Source organism: Rhinoderma darwinii, chromosome 6 (assembly GCF_050947455.1).
Source record: "Rhinoderma darwinii isolate aRhiDar2 chromosome 6, aRhiDar2.hap1, whole genome shotgun sequence".
In the NCBI taxonomy this organism is placed as follows: Eukaryota; Metazoa; Chordata; class Amphibia; order Anura; family Rhinodermatidae; genus Rhinoderma; species Rhinoderma darwinii.
In genome coordinates, this window is record NC_134692.1 from 75,789,638 (window position 1) to 75,812,461 (window position 22,824).

A 22,824-nucleotide genomic window follows, 5' to 3' on the forward strand; every position below is an offset into this window, starting at 1 on the left:
GAAGGGAGATTCTCTTCCTGTACTGAGACAGGAGATTGGTTGACAGCATCTCTACCGAAAGGTAATTATAGATGCGGTCAATGTAGATATGGTAGTCTTCTTCTACGCACAAGGTACCTTAAAATAGGGGGCTGTACGTTTTTATGTGGATGACATGATCACTTGCAAATCGCAATTCGTTGTCTATGTAATTTTCTGCCCTTGTCAGAAATTTTACATAGGCCAAACAATTCGCCAGATGCAAAAGCGCTTTGGCGAACATGTCCGATCTTTAGACACAGGGAAGGGCTGCCCGAGATTTATGCAGCATATGAACGAGTGCCATGGTAATAATTACCGGCTACTGCGTTTTGCAGGATTAACTCAAATTAAATTGGCCCCATCGGGGGGAGACAGGCACGGCACCCTATTAAGAAAGGAGACTGAAATTAATTTAAAAACGGAGGCACTGGGACCGTTGGGTCTTAATGACCGCAACGATCTCAGTTCCTTTTTAATGTAATTGTTTAAATTTTTTGAATAAATATTGTACTGATTTATACACTGTTATATTTTAGTATCTTGCTATCTACTTTTGTGTATCCTTTTGCTCCTTTTTTGTTTTTCCCTTCATTTTCTTTTGTTAATGTATTATGTAAGCTCTTATGGAGCGTGTTATAAAAGGAGCAATGAGGAAATGACGTATGAGCCTTGACAAAGCGCTTGTAGCGTGAAACGGTCGTTGGCATCCTCCATATCATTACTGACCGAGATCAACCTCAATAAATCTTTTTTATTGCCACTGCGGTGAGTGCCTCGTATTTCCTATCCGTCTTCTATCAAGTTACATATACGCGCTGTTTTCCACCGATGAGCACCCCGCCGGCAACATTTTGACAGCTGTATTCCCATGTGTTCTGAGCCACACAGCGTTTATTTGTAGAGACTGTGTCTTTCCCTGCATTGGAGCAGTGCCAGCCCCCTTTCTCCTCCCACTACAACAATATTGTTAGGTATTGCTCTTGCATTGACTAAAGTGAGGTGCGCAGTCTAGGGGATCCTCCCAATGTTTATTAGCGAGATGCGGCAGCGATACAGAAGATTTGACAGACAAAGATGTTAGTCAAATCCAGGAGATAAACCAGGAGCAACGAATTGGGAGCGAAAAACGAAGGAAGAGTCAAGAGTCCAGGCCAGGGGTCAAAACATGGGTGGCAATATGAAGGCAACAAATCCAAGTGGCAAAACAGTAGGCAGAATCCAGTTGGTGGCAGGGGCATACACGAGCAGACTTGACAAGGCTAAGGTATAGAGGCAGTGCAAGAAGACTACTGATACTCAGGAAAGGGTCAGCAGGCTCTTGTCTAGTTTAACCCCTTCAGGACACAGCCTGTTTTGGCCTTGTGGACGCAGGCAATTTTTTCAAATCTGACATGTGTCACTTTATGTGGTAATAACTCCGGAATGCTTTTACTTATCCAAGCGATTCTGAGATTGTTTTCTCGTGACATATTGTACTTTACGTCTGTAAAAAAATTTGGTAGATAAATTCAATATTTAGTTGTGAAAAACACCAAAATTTATAGAAAATTTGCAAAAAATTGCATTTTTCTAAATTGTAATGTATCTGCTTGCAAAACAGATATTAATACCACACACAATATTTACGAGTTAACATTTCCCATATGTCTAATTTATGTTTGCATCGTTTTTTGAACATCCTTTTATTTTTCTAGGACGTTACACGGCTTAGAACTTTAGCAGCAATTTCTCACATTTTCAAGAAATTTCCAAAACCTATTTTTTTAGGGACCAGTTCACTTCTGAAGTGACTTTGAGGGCCTTATATAGTAGAAACTCCCCATAATTCACCCAATTTTAAAAACTTCACCCCTCAAAGTATTCAAAACAGCATTCAGGAAGTTTCTTAACCCTTTAGACATTACACAGGAACTAAAGCAAAGTAGAGGTGAAATTTACAAATGTAATTTTTTTTGCAGAAATTCATTTGTAATAGAAAAAATTCTGTAACACAGAAGGTTTTACCAGAGAAACGCAACTTAATACTTATTGCCCAGATTCTGCATTTTTTAGAAATATCCCACATGTGGCCCTAGTGTCATAATGGACTGAAATACCGGCCTCAGAAGCAAAGGAGCACCTAGTGGATTTTGAGGCCTCCTTTTTATTACAATATATTTTAGGCTCCATGTCTGGTTTGAAGAGGTCTTGTGGTGCCTAAACAGTGGAAACCCCCAAAAAGTGACCCCATTTTGGAAACTAGACCCCTCAAGGAATTTATCTAGTAGTATAGTGAGCATTTTAACCCCACAGGTTTTTTGCTGAATTTATTGGCGTTAGTCTGTGAAAATTAAAATCTACATTTCTTCTGAAGAAACATAGAAATTTTTTAATTTTTGCAAGGAATAAAGGAGAAAAAGCACCCCAACATTTGTAAAGAAATTTATCCTGATTACGGCAATACCCCATATGTGGTCATAAACTTATATTTGAACACATTACAGCCCTCAGAAGGGAAGGAGCGCCATTTTGGTTTTGGAGCTCAAATTTTACTATAATGGTTTTCGGTGCCATGTCCCATTCGCAACGCCCTGGAGGGACGAAAACAGCAGAAACCCCCCAAAAGTGACCCCATTCACTATCAGGATCCAAGAGAGCAAATGCCTCTTAAGTGGTATATAACTTGCGTGCCATTTTTTACGTATTTTTTTTTTAACTTATTTTTTGTAACCGTTTTAATAAAAGTAACAAAGAAAAAGTCCACTAATCCATTGATCAATAAATTTATGAACAACCCTAAGGCCCTGTTCACACAGAGGTTTTTTTACAAGTTTTTTGGCGCGGAAACCGCTCCGCAAAACTCGTCAAAAACCGCCCAAAAATGTCTCCCATTGATTTCAATGGGAGTTGGACGAGCTTTTTTACCGTGAGCAAAAAAAACGCATTGCGGTAAAAAGAAGCGACATGACCTATCTTGAGGCGGTTTCCGCCTCCAAAACCCCATTTCAATCAGTCAGAAGGGTAAAAAAAACACCTCGACGAGTGTTTTGACGAGTTTTTGGCAAACCACTGTGCAAAAAACGTCCGGAGCAGTTTTTGCAGGAGGAATTTTCCTCCTGCAAAAAATTCAGTGTGAACACAGCCTAACAATGAATCAATGTATTTAGAATCTACAGACGTGTAAAATATATGAAGAGATTTATATAAGTATATGTGTGTATACGTATATATTACATGTACGTATATATCTATATGATGTTATAGATATATAACATCCCTAATTATTAAATTTTAGTGTTAACAAATTTAAAATATAGGTCTATATATAATATATATTACGTGTGTGTGTGTATATATATTTATATATATATATACACACACATACACAGTATATAAATATATATCTATATAATTTTATAGATGTAAATATATAGAGACAGAGATATATATATATTTATATAATGTGTGTGTGTATATATATATATATATATATATATATATATATATACACACACACACATATTATAAGCCCTAATTGATTATTGATTAACTAATTAATTGTCCTAGTCTGAGTACTATCTACCTAAACTATAGCTAGCTGCCTACACTAAACTATGTGGAGGTGTTATTTGTGTGTGTTTTTCACAGTCGGTGTGTCTTTATATGAGACACACAGCAGCTGCTCGGCACAGCTTCTTCTCCCCCACTGTCTCAGAACGCTCTGACAGGGAGGGAGGAGAAACAGTGTAACAAACAGCACGAAAGTTTGTTGCTGCAACAAACTTTGCTGCTGCAACAAACTTTGCTGTGAACACCATGATAGCTTTATCATGGTGATCACGTCATCAGGACCGACACCAATCCGGTCCTGATGTCTTCTCTCAGCACTTAGGCTGCTTGTAGCAGCGTGTGCTGAGAGATTCAGAGCACAGGGAGAGCGCTGTGCACTCTGTTCTGACACCACGTGAATTAACGGGCTGCAGGAGAAAAGCCCAGCACGGCAGCCCGTTAATCTACGTGGGCTGGTCGTGAAGGGGTTAAATAGGCTGCCAGAATTAAGTATTACATAAGAACCGGGGATCAGGTTGGCTACGTCAGTGTCGTGTTCAAGCACTGCGGCGTACTCGTAGAAAGACGCAGAGTGGAGCGGAATGTAACATACTTGCCCTACAAATTTTGTGTTTCCTATTTGCAGTCTATATGCCTTAGAGCGATTTTCAGAGAAAACACATTCATGGCCTTCAATATCTTAAGGATAGTCCATCAGTGTGTAATCAGTGGAGGGGGGGGGTGGGCTTGGAACTCCAAGGGTAAGGCCACACGGTGCGGTCACGATGCATTTATGTTGCATTTTTAAACCGCAGTGTCACAGACACAGAGTATGTGGACCCACTAGGCCGCTCCGCCGTAGCGGGGAGGCAGCTGACCAGGTCACAGTCTATGCGAAAGTCAATGGCAGACAGTAATGCTTGGGTACCTGAAATAGTCCAGATGGTGGCTGTGGCTTCAGCACGGATGGCGGCTGGTGCGGCAGGTGGCGCCAGACGTGGCGGGCAGTATCCGATGTTGCCGAGGACACTGGACGTGGCAGAAGACACTGGACGTGGCAGAAGACACTGGACGTGGCAGAAGACACTGGACGTGGCAAACGACAGCAGGTGCAGTAGACACGACTCCAACGCTGGTAGGCACAGGAACTAGAACAATACGGAATACAGGAACGGGTAATAGGGCACGGGTAACAACTGGAACGGGGAAACACTAAGGGACCATTTGCGTGACAGACTGGGATAGACTAACAACGCTCAGGCAAGGATCAGAAGGCCTGGGACCTTCTTATAGACTAGGAAATCATGGCAGTTGATGATGATGACGATCCTTTTGTGCGCGCACTGGCCCTTTAAGGCCGTGCGCGAGCACCCTAGGGGACACAGCAGGACGGAGCGGAAGTGAGCGCTGGCGTCTCCTAGGAAGGAGACAGGGGCCAGCGCTCAAGGATCCATGGCTGCGGGGTCGGGAGGTGAGTAAACCTGACGGCCCGCGGCCATAGACGCTACAGTATCCCCCCTCTTATGCCCCCTCTTCTTGGGACCAGAGCGAGAGAGGAACTTTTTAATGAGAGCAGGAGCACTGAGGTTCTCTTCTGGCTCCCAGGACCTCTCCTCAGGACCAAACCCTCTCCAGTCCACCAAATAGAAAGTCCGTCCTCCTACCCTTTTGCAGTCCAGGATCTCCTTTACCTCGAATACATCAGAAGGACCGCTGGGAGCAACTGTGGAACTACAAGTCTTGCTGTAGCGGTTCAGGACCACTGGTTTCAGGAGGGACACATGGAAGGAGTTAGGGATTCTGAGGGTAGGAGCAGCCGCAGTTTATAGGAGACAGGGTTGATCTTTTACTGAATCTTGAAAGGACTAAGGAACCTGGGACCAAACTTGTATGATGGTACCCTCAAGCGAATGTTCCGAGAGGACAGCCAGACTTTAGTCCCCGGAAGATACTGAGGCGGCTCTCTTCTCTTAGTATCTGCCTTTCGCTTAATGCGATCTACTGCCAGCAAAATAAAGGACCGGGTCTGTTGCCAGATTTGCAGGAAGTCCCCATATGCAGAGTCAGCAGCGGGTACCTGAGATGAAGTCGACACAGGAAGAGGGACTCTAGGATGTTGACTGTACACAATATGGAACGGAGTGGAAGTGGTGGACTCACTTGTGTGGTTGTTGTATGAGAACTCAGCCCATGGAAGAAGCTGTACCCAGTTATCGTGCTGTGAAGAGATGAAGTGGCGGAGATAATTTTCCCTGATCTGGTTGATCCTCTCAACTTGCCCATTGGATTGGGGGTGTTGGGCAGAGGAAAAGTCCAAACTCACATCCAGGAGTTTGCAGAGGGCTCTCCAGAACTTAGAGGTAAACTGAACCCCCCGGTCGGACACAATGTGAAGAGGCAAGCCATGCAAGCGAAAGATGTGTAGAATGAAGAGACTCGCCAGTCGGGGAGCAAAGGGTAGGCCGGTCAGCGGGATAAAATGTGCCATCTTAGAGAACCGGTCCACCACCACTCAGATGGTGTTGCATCCTGCTGAGGGAGGAAGGTCTGTGATGAAGTCCATCGCAATGTGCTGCCAAGGGGCACTGGGTACAGGCAGAGGTTGAAGCAGGCCGGCAGGCTTGGAGTGAGTCACTTTGTTAGAGGCACACACCGTGCAAGAAGAGACAAAGTCCAGAACATCTTTAGATAGGGTGGGCCACCAGAAGTGACGAGCAATCAGGTCTTGGGTTTTACGGACACCAGCGTGTCCAGCCAGTTTAGAACTGTGTCCTCAGCAGAGAATTATTTTTCTGTCTGCCATCCGAACAAAAATTCTCCCTGGAGGGATGTCTCTAAGCTGCAGAGGATTAGCGGTGACAACGCAGGATGGGTCTATGATAGTCTGAAGGGACTCCACCGCGTCCTCCATCTCAAATGATCTAGACAGGGCATCGGCCCTCACATTCTTGTCAGCGGGACGGTAGTGGAGCAGAAATTGGAAACGGGTGAAGAACAGTGACCACCTGGCTTGACGAGGATTCAGTCTTTGAGCGGACTGAAGGTAGGTGAGGTTCTTGTGGTCGATGAAGATCAGGATGGGGTGAGCTGCGCCTTCTAGAAGATGTCTCCACTCCTCCAGGGCCAATTTCAGAGCCAGTAGCTCCCGATCTCCAATGGAGTAATTGTGCTCAGCAGAAGAAAACAGTCTTGAGTAGTAGCCACATACCACTGCCTTTCCTTTGGAGCTCCTCTGGAACTGAAGTGCACCAGCACCAACAGAGAAGGCGTCCACTTCCAGTGAGAACTGCCGAGATACGTCAGGGTGATGGAGGATTGAAGCTGAAGTGAAGGCATTCTTGAGGCTAATGAATGCGGACTCTGCCTCTGGAGTCCACACCTTGGCGTTCACACCCTTCTTAGTAAGGGAAGAGATGGGAGCCGTCAGAGAAGAAAAGTTCGGAATAAACTGCCGGTAGAAATTGGCGAATTCCAGGAACTGCTGTATGGCCCTTAGGCCTTGAGGACGTGGCCATTCCAGGACAGACTTTAGTTTCTCAGGGTCCATCTTAAGGCCTTGATCCGAGATGACGTAGCCCAGGAAGGGCAAAGACCTCTTTTCAAAGGTGCACTTCTCCAACTTGGCATATAAGTGATTCTCTCTTAGTCGCAAAAGAACTTGACGAACATGCCTCCGATGGGTCATCAGATCTGGGGAGAAAATTAAAATATCATCGAGATAAATTACAACACACATATAGAGGAAAACTTGGAAGATATCATTAACAAACTCCTGAAATACTGCGGGAGCGTTACACAGTCCGAAGGGCATCACTAGGTATTCGTAGTGCCCATCGCGGGTGTTAAATGCCGTCTTCCATTGGTCACCCCGGCGAATCCGGATTAGATTATAAGCCCCCCGCAGATCTAGTTTCGAAAAAATGTTGTCTCCTCGTATGCGATCAAAGAGCTCGGAAATAAGTGGCAACGGGTATTTGTTCTTGACCGTGATCTGATTGAGACCACGGTAGTCAATGCAGGGTCGAAGAGATCCATCTCTCTTCTTAACGAAGAAGAAGCCTGCCCCAGCCGGGGAGGAAGATTTTCGAATAAAACCCCTCTCCAAGTTCTCCTTGATATATGCCGACATCGATAAAGTCTCTGGCAAGGAGAGAGGATACACTCGTCCACGGGGAAGAGAAGCATTAGGAACCAGTTCAATGGGACAGTCATAATTCCGATGTGGAGGCAATGTCTCAGCCTCTCATTTGCAAAAGACATCCGCAAAACTGGCATACTGAGATGGTAGACCGGAAAGTGACTGAGGCAGTGGGGGCACAACAGGACGGACTTGTGACAGACAATGGCTATGGCATCTGGAATCCCATTGAAGAACCTCTCCAGAATTCCAGTCAAGGGTCGGGTCGTGTAGACGGAGCCATGGCAGACACAGCAGGATAGGATTGATAGCCTTAGGTAGTACCAGGAAGGTGATCTGTTCTGAGTGAAGAGCTCCGACCCGTAGTGTCAACGGCTCAGTGATAAGCATGATCGGATCAGGCAATGGTAGACCATTCACAGAGGCAACTGCCAGGGGTCTCTCTAGACGGACTGTGGGTAGACGAAAACGATCCACTAGATCCTGCTGGATGAAATTAGCAGCCGCTCCAGAGTCAAGATAGGCGGAGGAAGGATATGATGTCTCTCCGGTGACGATGGCCACAGGAATCGATAATCTGGAAGAGGTTTTAACATTTGGAGACGTTCCACCTAGAGTTGCCTCTCCAATCAACCCTAGGTACTGGAGTTTCCCGGTATCTGTGGGCATTGGCGCACAAAATAACCCTTGAGGCCACAATACATACATACCGTGCATTGATTGAGAAATTCTCTACATGCTCTGGGATCACCGTCGTAGTGAGGAGGAAGAGGCAGAGGAACTGTGGATCCGGAACAAACAGGAGGAGCAACGGGCAGTGGCACAGCATCCACCTCAGGAGGAAGAACCGGAGGTGGAACACCGAGTAGATCCAGGCGGACCATGATAGAATTCACCGCCTCAAGGAGTTGATCCTGACGAGTGCGTAGGTCATGCATCTCTGTCTGAATCTTCTGGACTGCGGTCTTGGGCTGGCCAGCGGGTTCCATGGCCTGAGCATACTGTCACGGACACAGGGTATGTGGACCCACTAGGCCGCTCCGCCGTAGCGGGGAGGCAGCTGACCAGGTCACAGTCTATGCGAAAGTCAATGGCAGACAGTAATTCTTGGGTACCTGAAATAGTCCAGATGGTGGCTGTGGCTTCAGCACGGATGGAGGCTGGTGCGGCAGGTGGCGCCAGACGTGGCGGACAGTATCCGATGTTGCCGAGGACACTGGACGTAGCAGAAGACACTGGACGTGGCAGAAGACACTGGACGTGGCAGAAGACACTGGACGTGGCAAACGACAGCAGGTGAAGTAGACACGACTCCAACGCTGGTAGGCACAGGAACTAGAACAATACGGAATACAGGAACAGGTAACAGGGCACGGGTAACAACTGGAACAGGGAAACACTAAGGGACCATTTGCGAGACAGACTTGGATAGACTAACAACGCTCAGGCAAGGATCAGAAGGCCTGGGGTCTTCTTATAGACCAGGAACTCATGGCAGTTGATGATGATGACGATGCTTTTGTGCGCGCGCTGGCCCTTTAAGGGACACAGCAGGACGGAGCGGAAGTTAGCGCTGGCGTCTCCTAGGAAGGAGACAGGGGCCAGCGCTCACGGATCCATGACTGCGGGCGTCGGGAGGTGAGTAAACCCGACGGCCCGTGGCCATGGACGCTACACGCAGCTAGTCATTTTCAATAGAAGTAAATGGTGAAATTTGTGTTATGGACAGACTGCTGCCATTATATTACAATGTATTTTTTTGTGCGGTTGAACGCAACTTCATAATGTCCGACTGTATGCGGTTAATGACTGCGCTGCCAATGTTGTTGCAGAACTGCTTGCGTTTTTGCTAACAGTTCTGCAATGCCTTGTAATGAACTATATATAGGAAGCACCTAACAAACTTCAACAAGGGTGAAAACTATGTCCACCAATTATTTTTTTTTAAAACGCAACAGAGCTGCAGCATTACAGAGACAAAAAACGCATGCAGTTGACCGCATGCGGTTTTCAAACGCAACAAAACCATGTCAACGACGCACCATGTGTCCTTACCCCCAGAGCTGTAGTACCAGGGACAGCCGAACCAGTGTAAGGCTAAAATGAGACAGAATTTGATGTCTTCTAGCCTCACCGACAATAACATTAAAATCTTAGGGAGTCTGTTAAATTTGCTATAAAAAAGAACAAAAAAAGTTATGTTTTTGAATGGCGCTCTCTGTTCCCATTTCTTTATTAAAAAAGTATTACAAGCATAACACGTGGTCTTTTGGCTTTCCTTATATTTCCTTCCTGTACTTGGCATAAGCAGTCTACGAAAGCTGCTAAAAAGGACTCAACAGCAAAAGTTGCTGCAAAGCACTAAACTCACACCGATGTCCACTTATCATATGTATACATGTGGGGGTATAGTATACATCATGGTGAGGTGTTCTATAAATCTTTTTGCGGTACCATCTTGTGAGGTGGTCTTTGTTGTGGTGCTGGTCTCCTCACTTCCCCCCTCAGACAGTAGTAATATTTCCTGGCCTCCTCTTAGTCTTAGAAACCAGCACATGTCGTTGTCGCTCCTCCTCGCCCCGTTCGCCATCATCTCTCCTACCTGTCAAACGTGGCCTACAGTGTAAATACCGGAGCAAGCAGCTTATCATTGTGGGGTCAATAAATACAGTGAAGGAAATAAGTATTTGATCCCTTTCTGATTTTGTAAGTTTGCCCACTGTCAAAGTCATGAACAGTCTAGAATTTTTAGGCTAGGTTAATTTTACCAGTGAGAGATAGATTATATAAAAAAAAAAAAACAGAAAATCACATAGTCAAAATTATATATATTTATTTGCATTGTGCACAGAGAAATAAGTATTTGATCCCCTACCAACCATTAAGAGTTGAGCCTCCTCCAGACCAGTTACACGCTCCAAATCAACTTGGTGCCTGCATTAAAGACAGCTGTCTTAAATGGTCACCTGTATAAAAGACTCCTGTCCACAGACTCAATTAATCAGTCTGACTCTAACCTCTACAACATGGGCAAGATCAAAGAGCTTTCAAAGGATGTCAGGGACAACATTATAGACCTGCACAAGTCTGGAATGGGCTACAAAACCATAAGTAAGACGCTGGGTTAGAAGGAGACAACTGTTGGTGCAATAGTAAGAAAATGGAAGACATACAAAATGACTGTCAATCGACATCGATCAGGGGCTCCATGCAAAATCTCACCTCGTGGGGTATCCTTGATCCTGAGGAAGGTGAGAGCTCAGCAGAAAACTACACGGGGGGAACTTGTTAATGATCTCAAGGCAGCTGGGACCACAGTCACCAAGAAAACCATTGGTAACACATTACGCCGTAATGGATTAAAATCCTGCAGTGCCCGCAAGGTCCCCCTGCTCAAGAAGGCACATGTACAGGCCCGTCTGAAGTTTGCAAATGAACATCTGGATGATTCTGAGAGTGATTGGGAGAAGGTGCTGTGGTCAGATGAGACTAAAATTGAGCTCTTTGGCATTAACTCAACTCGCTGTGTTTGTAGGAAGAGAAATGCTGCCTATGACCCAAAGAACACCATCCCCACTGTCAAGCATGGAGGTGGAAACATTGTTTTGGGGGTGTTTCTCTGCTAAGGGCACAGGACTACTTCACAGCATCAATGGGAGAATGGATGGAGCCATGTACCGTCAAATCCTGAGTGACAACCTCCTTCCCTCCACCAGGACATTAAAAATGGCTCGTGGCTGGGTCTTCCAGCATGACAATAACCCGAAACATACAGCCAAGGCAACAAAGGAGTGGCTCAAAAAGAAGCACATTAAGGTCATGGAGTGGCCTAGCCAGTCTCCAGACCTTAATCCCATCGAAAACTTATGGAGGGAGCTGAAGATCCGAGTTGCCAAGCGGCAGCCTCGAAATCTTAATGATTTACAGATGATCTGCAAAGAGGAGTGGGCCAAAATTCCATCTAACATGTGTGCAAACCTCATCATCAACTACAAAAAACGTCTGACTGCTGTGCTTGCCAACAAGGGTTTTGCCACCAAGTATTAAGTCTTGTTTGGCAAAGGGATCAAATACTTATTTCTCTGTGCACAATGCAAATAAATATATATAATTTTGACTATGTGATTTTCTGTTTTTTTTTTTTATATAATCTATCTCTCACTGGTAAAATTAACCTAGCCTAAAAATTCTAGACTGTTCATGTCTTTGACAGTGGGCAAACTTACAAAATCAGAAAGGGATCAAATACTTATTTCCTTCACTGTAGGTATATCAAAAACTTAGTCACTTTGTGAATACATTGTATTACTTATGCTTTACAGATGCTAAGTTACAGCCTGTATTATATTTCAGAGCGGCAAACACTATTCTGCTGCCAGAGTCACTGTGTATATACATTACTTATCCTGTAGTCATCCTGACTTACAACCTCTATTACTGAATGCTTCAGAGCTGCACTCACTATTCTGCTGGTGGAATCACTGGGTTCATACACTACTTATCCTGTTCTGATCCTGAGAAAGATCTTGTATTATACTCCAGAGATCCACCAACCTGGCAACATGATGGCTCATGAAGTGGCAATGTAACCACTAACATGCTTCAGTGCTCTATCACACTCATGTTATCCGCAGGCTAGACCAAGATGATAAAGATTGCTTGGGAGCTGCTTGAGAATTAGCACCTCCCACCCCCCCCCCTTTTCCTCTACCAACTTCATTTATTGCTGGGGTCTGCTACGGGGGTGGGGTTGTTTGAAAATGGTTCTTATTAATGCCCCCTCATACAATATTTGAAGCAGTACCACTTTCTTTTTTTACCCTTTGTCTAGAGACCCAAATTTGTGATGCTCAACGTTTCCTATACACTGCCATTTATTAATGTACACCCTAATCAATTTTCATTATACCTTTTTTTTTCCACTGAAACACCCCCTTTGCCTATTTTTCGGCCTCCCCCAAGGAAAGAGTAGAAAGATGCACTCACAGATGAGGATGCAGCCAAGGCAGTGCAGGATAAGGAGCCCTCTCCTCTCTGTTCTTAGGTTCCTTAGCAGCTAGCACTGGAGGGATTCAGGGAAGCTGAAGGAAAAGCTGACTAGCCATCTGTGTAAAGTGCTTGCGTGTGTTTACCGTGTACCCTCCTTCAATCTATTTATTCCGGCAGTGTCCCAAGCCTGACGCTCTATGCGGGGTTCAGGGAATGTGGCTGCATTCGGTCTGGGAGCCGGAAGGGACAAATTCAAGGTTAGCCAGGGAGGGTGAGTCAGTCGGCAGTGGCTTGCGTGGTGGTGAGTGCAGCATCCAGGGGCTGGGTTAATTAGTGGAGCAGCAGAGAGAAGCTTCTGCTCCAGCAATCAGCATTCACTTGACTTGCTCCCCCCCAGTCCCTCTGTTGCCAACGTGACGCCATTTATCACCAGTGAGAAGGAGCATAAAGAAAGCGTCTGTGATGGGGCTCTGTGTGCTCATGTATAGAAATCTAATAAGCATCTTTATGTATCTGTACATAGGTCTGTGCGATCCCGAGGATCCCCTGAGTCAGGGGGAGAGCGGGGCCTGGGGCTTGAGCCCCAATGATTATTCAGCCTTGGCTGCACCTGAAACAATGTGGGCTTTGTCTGAATATAAAACCTGGTCCTTAAAACCAAACAACTATCATAACTTTAACTTGCAAAAACAGTTGGCCAGAACGTTTACAAATCTAGATTTACACCAGTAACGGCAACACACATTCATGTGTCCCAATGAGTATTGTAATAATGGTAATCTGGTTTAGAAGAAATGCAAACTTTATACAAATTTGCAGTTACTGTAAATGTTAATTTTGATTCAATAGATGACACATATTCATTTTATTAAGCAAACTATTAACTGGTATTTAGGACATGCCTTTTATGGGGTATTTCCATGTAAGCATTAGGAATGTTGCTCTACATTTTGTTTTATACAATGCATAGATTTATATTTTTTGGGCATGTTGAATGCCATATGTCTGATAATTTAAAGAAACCGTAAAGTATTGAAGGGAACTGTGATATCTATCTGTTTCTTAAAAGTGTATTGCTTCATCTGTTAGGGTCTATGTTTATGATAGCAGTGACTCAAATTAGCAAATTAGAGTCAATGTCGCTTTATGGTGTTTTACATAAACAAAGAAAAATTGCCTTGACATTTTACATTCAGTACCACTGACATGTTTGCTCACCTCATATTCAGCCAGATCATTGCTTTAGTGCCTTAGATTACAGATATTTTCTCATCATAAATTACCTTATTTTCTTTGCTGTTTAGGTGGTGGAAGAAATGTCATAACTCCACGATTTCTCAGGCATTTCAACACTATAACAATTAACGAGTTTGATGACAACTCTATGTACACTATATTCTCCAGGATACTAGAATGGCATTTTTCAATAAGGTAAACAAATGTGATCTATCTGAACCGATAGCGGAAGGAAAAGTTATTTCAGATATATCTTTTTAATAAATAATATTACAAGGTCTTGTATATACACATGCAACCGCTTTCACAGGCCCAATTCGCACACTTTCTGCAGATTTTGCCTACATTTTTTTGTAACCAAAACTAGTAATGAATAAAAATAGCAGAATCATAAAACTTTACTTTCTAAATCTTCTCTTAGTTCCACTCCTGGTTTTGGCTCAAAAAGAGTGCAGAAAAATCTGCAAACAATTGTAAACTGGGCCATACATCGTTGTGAATTTTTTTCAGTCAAAACTGGGATTCAATTGAAAGAATAGGATGTCTTTCCTGTGAACAATACAGACTTATATTCTGTATTGGATAATTGGTTCTGTATTGCTGATAACTTATAATTGGCTGTATTGGATGCACAGTGGTTTCAACACCAGACCACAAATGTGGAAAGAGATCTGGCTGCTTGGACATAGAAAAGCCTAATCTTGTATCATGGCCATCTACTGTACATATTTAGGCAAAATGCTTAATGATACTAGTTCCTATTCTGAATACAGAAAATACCTGTGTAAACAAATTTAGAGCTAAAGTTTACTTAACAAATAATAGTGTTTACACATTTTATTTCCAAATCATATATGTCTTTTGTTTTTGTCACTCAAAAATGTATTAATTTAAACCATGTAAACAAGGTAAAGACCGTACAAAATCATACAACATATGTTGGAGAAGCAAAATAGCAGGTAGTTCCCCCCCCCCCAGGTAGTACTAAATGGCACAAGGTAATGTGGGGTATGAAGTGAGCCCCAATTGTTTTGTAGTGCAATTTCCTATAAAGTTCGGAGTCTATAGTCTCAGGAGTAACAGGAGATGTGAGTATCCAAGGTTACTATTTTACCAGAAGCTGTTGGGGCCAAGGCCGGCCTTAGGTTGGATGGCACCCTGTGCGGGACTCTATTGCCGCCCCCTACACAAACCAAAAATTAAGCACATATATAGACACACACATACTGGAACATATATACTGTACATACACAAAGACAGATATTTCGACATAAATGCAAATATACATACACACATTCTGGAATACATACATACACACATACATACACTACCGTTCAAAAGTTTGGGGTCACCCAGATAATTTTGTGTTTTCCATGAAAACTCACACTTATATTTATCAAATGAGTTGCAAAATGGCTAGAAAATATAGTCAAGACATTGACAAGGTTAGAAATAATGATTTTTATTTGAAATAATAATTTTCTCCTTCAAACTTTGCTTTCGTCAAAGAATGCTCCATTTGCAGCAATTACAGCATTGCAGACCTTTGGCATTCTAGCTGTTAATTTGCTGAGGTAATCGGGAGAAATTTCACCCCATGCTTCCAGAAGCCCCTCTTGCGTACCATACGGTCAAGCTGCTCCCACAACAGCTCTATGGGGTTGAGATCTGGTGACTGCGCTGGCCACTCCATTACAGATAGAATACCAGCTGCCTGCTTCTTCCCTAAATAGTTCTTCAATAATTTGGAGGTGTGCTTTGGGTCATTGCCCTGTTGTAGGATGAAATTGGCTCCAATCAAGCACTGTCCACAGGGTATGGCATGGCGTTGCAAAATGGAGTGATAGCCTTCCTTATTCAAAATCCCTTTTACCTTGCACTTTACAGCACCAAAGCAACCCCAGACCATCACATTAACTCCACCATGCTTGACAGATGGCGTCAGGCACTCTTCCAGCATCTTTTCGGTTGTTCTGCGTCTCACAAATGTTCTGTGTGATCCAAACACCTCAAACTGCGATTCGTCTGTCCATAACACTTTTTTCCAATCTTCCTCTGTCCAATGTCTGTGTGCTTTTGCCAATATTAATCTTTTCCTTTTATTAGCCAGTCTCAGATATGGCTTTTTCTTTGCCACTCTGCCCTGAAGGCCAGCATCCCGGAGTCGCCTCTTCACTGTAGACGTTGACACTGGCGTTTTGTGGGTACTATTTAATGATGCTGCCAGTTGAGGACCTGTGAGGCGCCTATTTCTCAAACTAGAGACTCTAATGTACTTGTCTTGTTGCTCAGTTGTGCAGCGGGGCCTCCCACTTCTCTTTCTACTCTGGTTAGAGCCTGTTTGTGCTGTACTCTGAAGGGAGTAGTACACACCGTTGTAGGAAATCTTCAGTTTCTTGGCAATTTGTCGCATGGAATAGCCTTCATTTCTAAGAACAAGAATAGACTGTCGAGTTTCACATGAAAGCTCTCTTTTTCTAGCTATTTTGAGAGTTTAATCGAACCCACAAATGTAATGCTCCAGATTCTCAACTAGCTCAAAGGAAGGTCAGTTTTATTGCTCCTCTAAACAGCAAAACTGTTTACAGCGGTGCTAACATAATTGCACAAGGGTTTTCAAGTGTTTTCTAATCATCCATTAGCCTTCTAACACGGTTAGCAAACACAATGTACCATTAGAACACTGGAGTGATGGTTGCTGGAAATGGGCCTCTATACACCTATGTAGATATTGCATTAAAAACCAGACGTTTGCCGCTATAATAGTCATTTAGCACATTAACAATGTATAGAGTGTATTTCTGATTAATTTAATGTTATCTTCATTGAAAAATACATAGACGTACAGAGAGACACACACACACACACACACACACACACACACACACACACATACACATACACATACACATACACATACACATACACACACACACACACACACACACGTAGATAAATACATAGACAGGAACATATACAAATACATAAAAGACACATTCACAAAAAGACTCATATATATCCACACAGGCACGTATATACACAGTACAGATAATGTAGTAGATTTCACATGCATTCCTATGTAATACCACAGATAACACAGTAATAATTCTCAGAGTACAGATAATGTAGTAAATGTTACCTGCAGTCCCATGTAACACCACATATAACAGTGATAACTCTCTGAGTAAAATAATGTAGTAGATGTTACCTGCAGTCCTATGTAACATCACAATCCTATGTAGTACCACAGATAACACAGTGATAATTCTCTGAGAACAGATAATGTAGTAGTGTTACCTGCAGTCATATGTAACACCACAGATTACACAGTGATAACTCTCTGAGAACAGATAATGTAGTAGTGTTACCTGCAGTCCTATGTAGCACCACAGATAACACAGTGATAACTCTCTGAGATCAGATAATGTAGTAGTGTTACCTGCAGTCCTATGTAACACCACAGATAATACAGTGATAATTCCCGGGGTACAGATGTAGTAAATGTTACATGCAGTCCCATGTAACACCACATATAACACAGTGATAACTCTCTTAGTACAGATAATGTAGTAAATGTTACCTGCAGTCCCATGTAACACCGCATATAACACAGTGATAACTCCCAGAGTACAGATAATTTAGTAGATGTTACCTGCAGTCCTATGTAACACGGCTGATAACACATAGTGACAATTCTCTGAGTACAGATAATGTCGTAGATGATAACTATACCCACAGGTGTGTGTGTGTGTGTGTGTGTGTATATATGTATGAATATCATGCAGTGCACTTCCAAACTGGAGATACACTTTAAAAATATTATTTCCATTAATTAATTGCCATGAATTGGTTAAAATTGTATCGATTACTATTTACAAAAATGTGGTGTTTCCCTTTAGGGCAGCAGAGTATATAAGGGACAGCAGGTTATATAAGGGACAGCACAGTATATTAGGGGCAGCAGAGTATATAAGGTACAGCAGGGTATGTAAGGGGCAGCAGAGTATATAAGGGGCAGCAGGGTATATAGGAGGCAGCAAAGTATATAGGGGCAGAAAGGTATATATGGGACAGCAATGTATATAGGGGCAGTAGGGTATATAGGAGGCAGCAGGGTATATAAGGTGAAGCAGGGTATATAAGGGGTAGCAGGGTATATAAGGAGCAACAGGATATATAGGTGGCAACAGGATATATAGGGGCAGCAGGGTATATAGGGGCAGCATGGTATATAGGGGCAGCACAGGTCTCTTCATTTTATCTGTTCTACTTTAATATTGAACACACATTTTTACATAGAGACAAACACATGCAGACACATATATATATATATACACACACATACATACTGTAACATATACACACACAAACAAAGATACATACTGTATACACACATATACAAACAGAAACACACAGACACACAGAGACATTTAACATCTCTCCTTGCTGACAGGATCACAGGCTTTTTGCAGGACGGGCTGTGGGCGGAGCTTCCTCCTTTGCTCCTCGGCTCTTATGTACTCCGTGTGTGTAACCACGAGCAGAGGACAGAGCAGAGAAGAGCTCAGTGGCACCCCCTACATTCTGGGAGGGTGCAGCACCCTGTGAGCTCGCAGACAGAGGAGTGGGATAGGCTCAACAAGCAAAACCAGAATATATATATATTTATTTATTTATTTATTTTTTACACGCACATACACCAAAACTATAAAAACTATTACAGCATAGTATAATGTAACAGTAAACTATATAACTTTTCTTTTTTTAATTTCTTTCTTACAACGATGTAATGTCCCTAACTAATTATTATTTATTAGATATTATATTCTCTCTCTGTGAAAATGAAAGATTACATTTTTTCCAATAAAATGTCGTTTTAGATCAACATTTTTCATTTTCACAAGGAATAAATAAGAAAAATCACCAAAACATTTGTAAATCAATGTCTACTCAGTATGGTAATACCCCATATGTGGTTATAAACTGCTGTTTAAACATATGGGAGGGCTCAGAAGGGAAGGAGTGGTATTTGACTTTTGGAGCATAGATTTTGCTGAAATGGTTTGTGGACACAATGTCGCATTTGCAAAACCCCTGATGTTTCAAAAAAAAAAAAAAAAAGTGAGCCCATTTTAGAAACTACTCCGCTAAAGGAATTTATCAAGGGGTGTAGTGAGCATTTAGACCCCACAGGTTTTTTTCAGAAATTAATACGCAGCGGATGATGCAAAGTTACTATTGCAATTTTTCCACTGATATGGCGTTTCACTGCACAATATGTTGTGCTCAGCTTGTGCCACTGGAGAATTTGTCCACGATAAATTGTTACACGGGTTCTCACGGGTATGGCACTGCCATACATGTGGACTTCATTTTTGTTTGGATGCACTGAAAGGCTTAGAATGGAAGGACCGCCATTATTAGTATGGATTTTGCTTGGTAGTAGTTTTGTTTGGGGTTGTACTAGTATTTCAGTTTATAATCTGGGGGCATATGTAATCTGTGCAGAGTACATCAGGGCATAATAAGAGGGTATAATAATAGGGTAAATCAAAATTATCCATAAACGTGTGGTATGCTGTGAAGCAATCCGTTATGCACAGGTCAGTGTCACACTGATAAACTGTATCCTTTCTTATCCCCCTTTTGTAACACTCCACACCTTTTTGGGACTTTTCCTCCTTTGTAGTTTAGGAAATTTTGCTGGGAAAGTGTTACCCTGGTATAATATGGGTGCCCTCGCTTCCAGCAGATGTTCGTTCCCTTCCTGGTTCTCAAATACTAAGGCCTTGATAACCACTTCTTGAAACTGAAGGAATGTTCCTGCCTGCACATCAGGATGTTTTTTCCTCACCGCATTACTAGTGCCATAACTTTTTTATTCTTTGGTCGATGGAGTGGCGTGAGGGCTTTTTTTTTTTGCGAGACAAGCTGTAAATTTTATTGGTACCATTTTGGGACACATGCAACTTTTTAATCACTTTTTGTTTAATTTTTTTGAAGAGGAAGTGACCAAAAACAAGCAATTCTGGAATCATTTTTTATTGTTTTTATTTTCGTTATTCACCTTGTGCCATAAATTACATGATAACTTTATTCTGTGGGTCAATATGATTATGGCGATACCAAATTTATATATATTTTTTCATGTAATCATTGGTTTTCTGTGTCACCATATTCTAAAACCCATACATTTTTATTTTTGCGTTGACAAATCTGTGTTTTTTTTGGTACTATTTATTGGGTAAATGTGACTTTTAATCACTTTTTATTCAAATTTTTTACGGCGTTCATCGTGCGGAATAAATGACATAGTAGTTTTATAGTTTGTGTTGTTACGGGTGCTTTAATACCAATTATGTATAGCTTTTTAATATTTTTTTCAATAGTTATTATGGGGAAAAGGGTAATTATGTTTTTTTTAGCTTGAAACTTTTTTTACATTTTTTTCCCCCTCTAGAGGACTTAAAGGCCTACAACACTAATCACTATACTAATACACTGCACGACATACGTAGTGCAGTGTATTAAAAGCTGTCAGTCATACACTGACAGCAAGTCTCTTAGGACCTTCTGGAGGCGGGTGCTAAGAGACTTTTGTACTTGGCAGACCACTAGGCCATTGTTAGGCGTCCGGTTGGCATTCCAACCCTCGGCACCCCTGCAATCGAGACACGGGGTCACTGATCGGCTAAAAAACCCTCAGATGCTGCTGTCGCTATTGAGGTGTGTATATCGGCTGGATTGGACACTGGCTCCGGTCCTGGCAGTTACAGCAGGGTGTCAGCTGTAATATACAGTTAACACCCGGCAGTGATGGTGCAGGCTCAGCTACTATGCCCACACCATCACCGTGACGTAATGATACTGCAGATTGAGGGAACCACTCCCTGACTGTGCTATATATAGCACCTAACGTCCAATTATTTAGTGTATGAATCCAATAGTTTATTGCCCAGTCAAAACTTAGGTACCGAGGTACTGTGTTCATATTCAACTTCAAGATATAAAAGATTAAAGTCTTGGTTTGGCCTTCAATGTCCGCATGATTGAATATTACTGAAAATTTTGGATATGCAAAACGACCAAAGAATATTCCAGAACAGGAAGTGTTCTGCAAGCAAAAGGTTCATAGACAATTCAATGGCTGTGTTTAACATTTTGCAAATGCTGAAAAAAGTCAGCAAATAAACAGTAGTGAAGGAAATAAAATGTGTACAAATATCTCATAAAATTGTGTTGCCAGCAAATGTTGTGTTAACTGATTTTAACATTTTGTATGACATTAACTATTTGGGTACTCGGTATGTTTTTCTTTGCGATATACTAGGTGTCAATCCTTTGTATAGTAGTTTAAAAAAAAATTCCTGTAAGAAACATATATGAGATAATTTTTTTGTTCACTTTGACACCGTATTCAGCTTTTAATATTGCATAAATATTTTTATTTTTCTCCACTTAAGGTATAACTTTCCAAGTGAATATACAGTTTTGACAACACAAATTATACACAGCACTATGGCGGTGTACAAAGAAGCAATGAAAAATCTACTGCCAACACCAACAAAGTCTCACTACTTATTCAATCTTCGTGATTTCTCTCGTGTCATTCAAGGCATCTGCTTATCACGTCCTGAGACATCAGATTCTCCCTTACTAATTAAGCGCCTATGGGTTCATGAGGTACACATATTCTATCAAATAGACACCAGATTTTTATTTCAACTTTGAAATGTTTACAGGTATATGTATATATTTTTTTCTAGACAAATCCAGGAGTGGGTCCAAAACAAAAGTAAAATATAGGGAAAGATTTGAAGTTCTTATGTTGGCTGAACAGGGTGGATATGCTGCGTAAAGGCACACCACGCATCTGCCCTGGGCTCAGCAGGGAATTCCGGGAGAAAAACTTCACCAAATTGTGGTGCGGTTCTTTGGCCGTAATGTCCAATGCGGAAAAATTCACAAAAAGTTTCATCCTTTTGTAGCCATGGCGACGCGTCCCTCTGTCGTCATACAGGCCATCCTCCTGGGATGACGTTTCATCCCTCGTGACTGCTGTAGACAGTGATTGACTGCAGCGGTCACATGGGATGAATTCTCATCCCAAGAGGCTGGCCTGGACGTATAAGTACAGAATTCTGGGTAAGTATAAGATTTTTTTTCCTCTGAGTTACGATCTTTGCGGCGGAATCACAGCTTTTCCGCTACAAAAATAGCAACTTTTGCTATTTGTTTCGGGTTTTATCTCCCCATTGGATTCAATGGGGAAAACACACAACAAAAAAGCAGCGGTTACGCAAATACAACTGACATGCTGCGGATTAAAAAACCAACACCGTGGGTCAATTTCTAAATGTTTTTTCCGCTCATCATTTACACAGCGTGTGGATGAGATTTGTTCAACCCTCATCCACTTTGCTGCTACTGTATTACATGAAAACCGTTGCGGAAAATCTGCAGTATTTATGCAGAGTGTGAACTTCCCTGTGAAGAAAGCCTAAAACTGTCTTATTCAATTAATAGTTATCAAACAACTGCAACACCAAAATACTGGAGTACATTTGACATATAATCCCTTAACGCAGAATGACGTGCATGTACGTCATCTGCAGCGGTTAGTTGCCACGTTATTCCATACATGGAAGTCATTCTGATCATGTGGACATAGGAGCTTGGCTGTGACTGACAGCCGTGCTCCTGCTGCAATGGCCAGAATCGGAGAATTCCGATCCCGGCTGTTTAACCCCTTAAATGCCGCAGTCAGTAGCGACTGGGGCACATCAGAACACATAAAAGACTTAAAGGGGTTTTCCCATCAGAGACATTTATGACATATCCACAGGATGTATCGTAAATGTTAGATAGATGCAGGTTCCCCCTAAACTTCTTTCTGCCACTCTGTGTTGCGG

General features: G+C 42.5%; 1 protein-coding gene across 1 annotated transcript in view; it reads left to right on the forward strand.

Moving 5' to 3' along the window:
- Nucleotides 1-22,824, forward strand: part of DNAH7 (dynein axonemal heavy chain 7) — a 533,102-nt gene that overhangs the window by 225,009 nt on the left and 285,269 nt on the right. Inside the window, exons 38-39 of the mRNA XM_075829965.1 lie at nucleotides 13,981-14,107; nucleotides 21,376-21,595. Of these exons, the coding sequence (XP_075686080.1) occupies nucleotides 13,981-14,107; nucleotides 21,376-21,595 (347 nt within the window). The remainder of the gene's footprint in view (nucleotides 1-13,980; nucleotides 14,108-21,375; nucleotides 21,596-22,824) is intronic.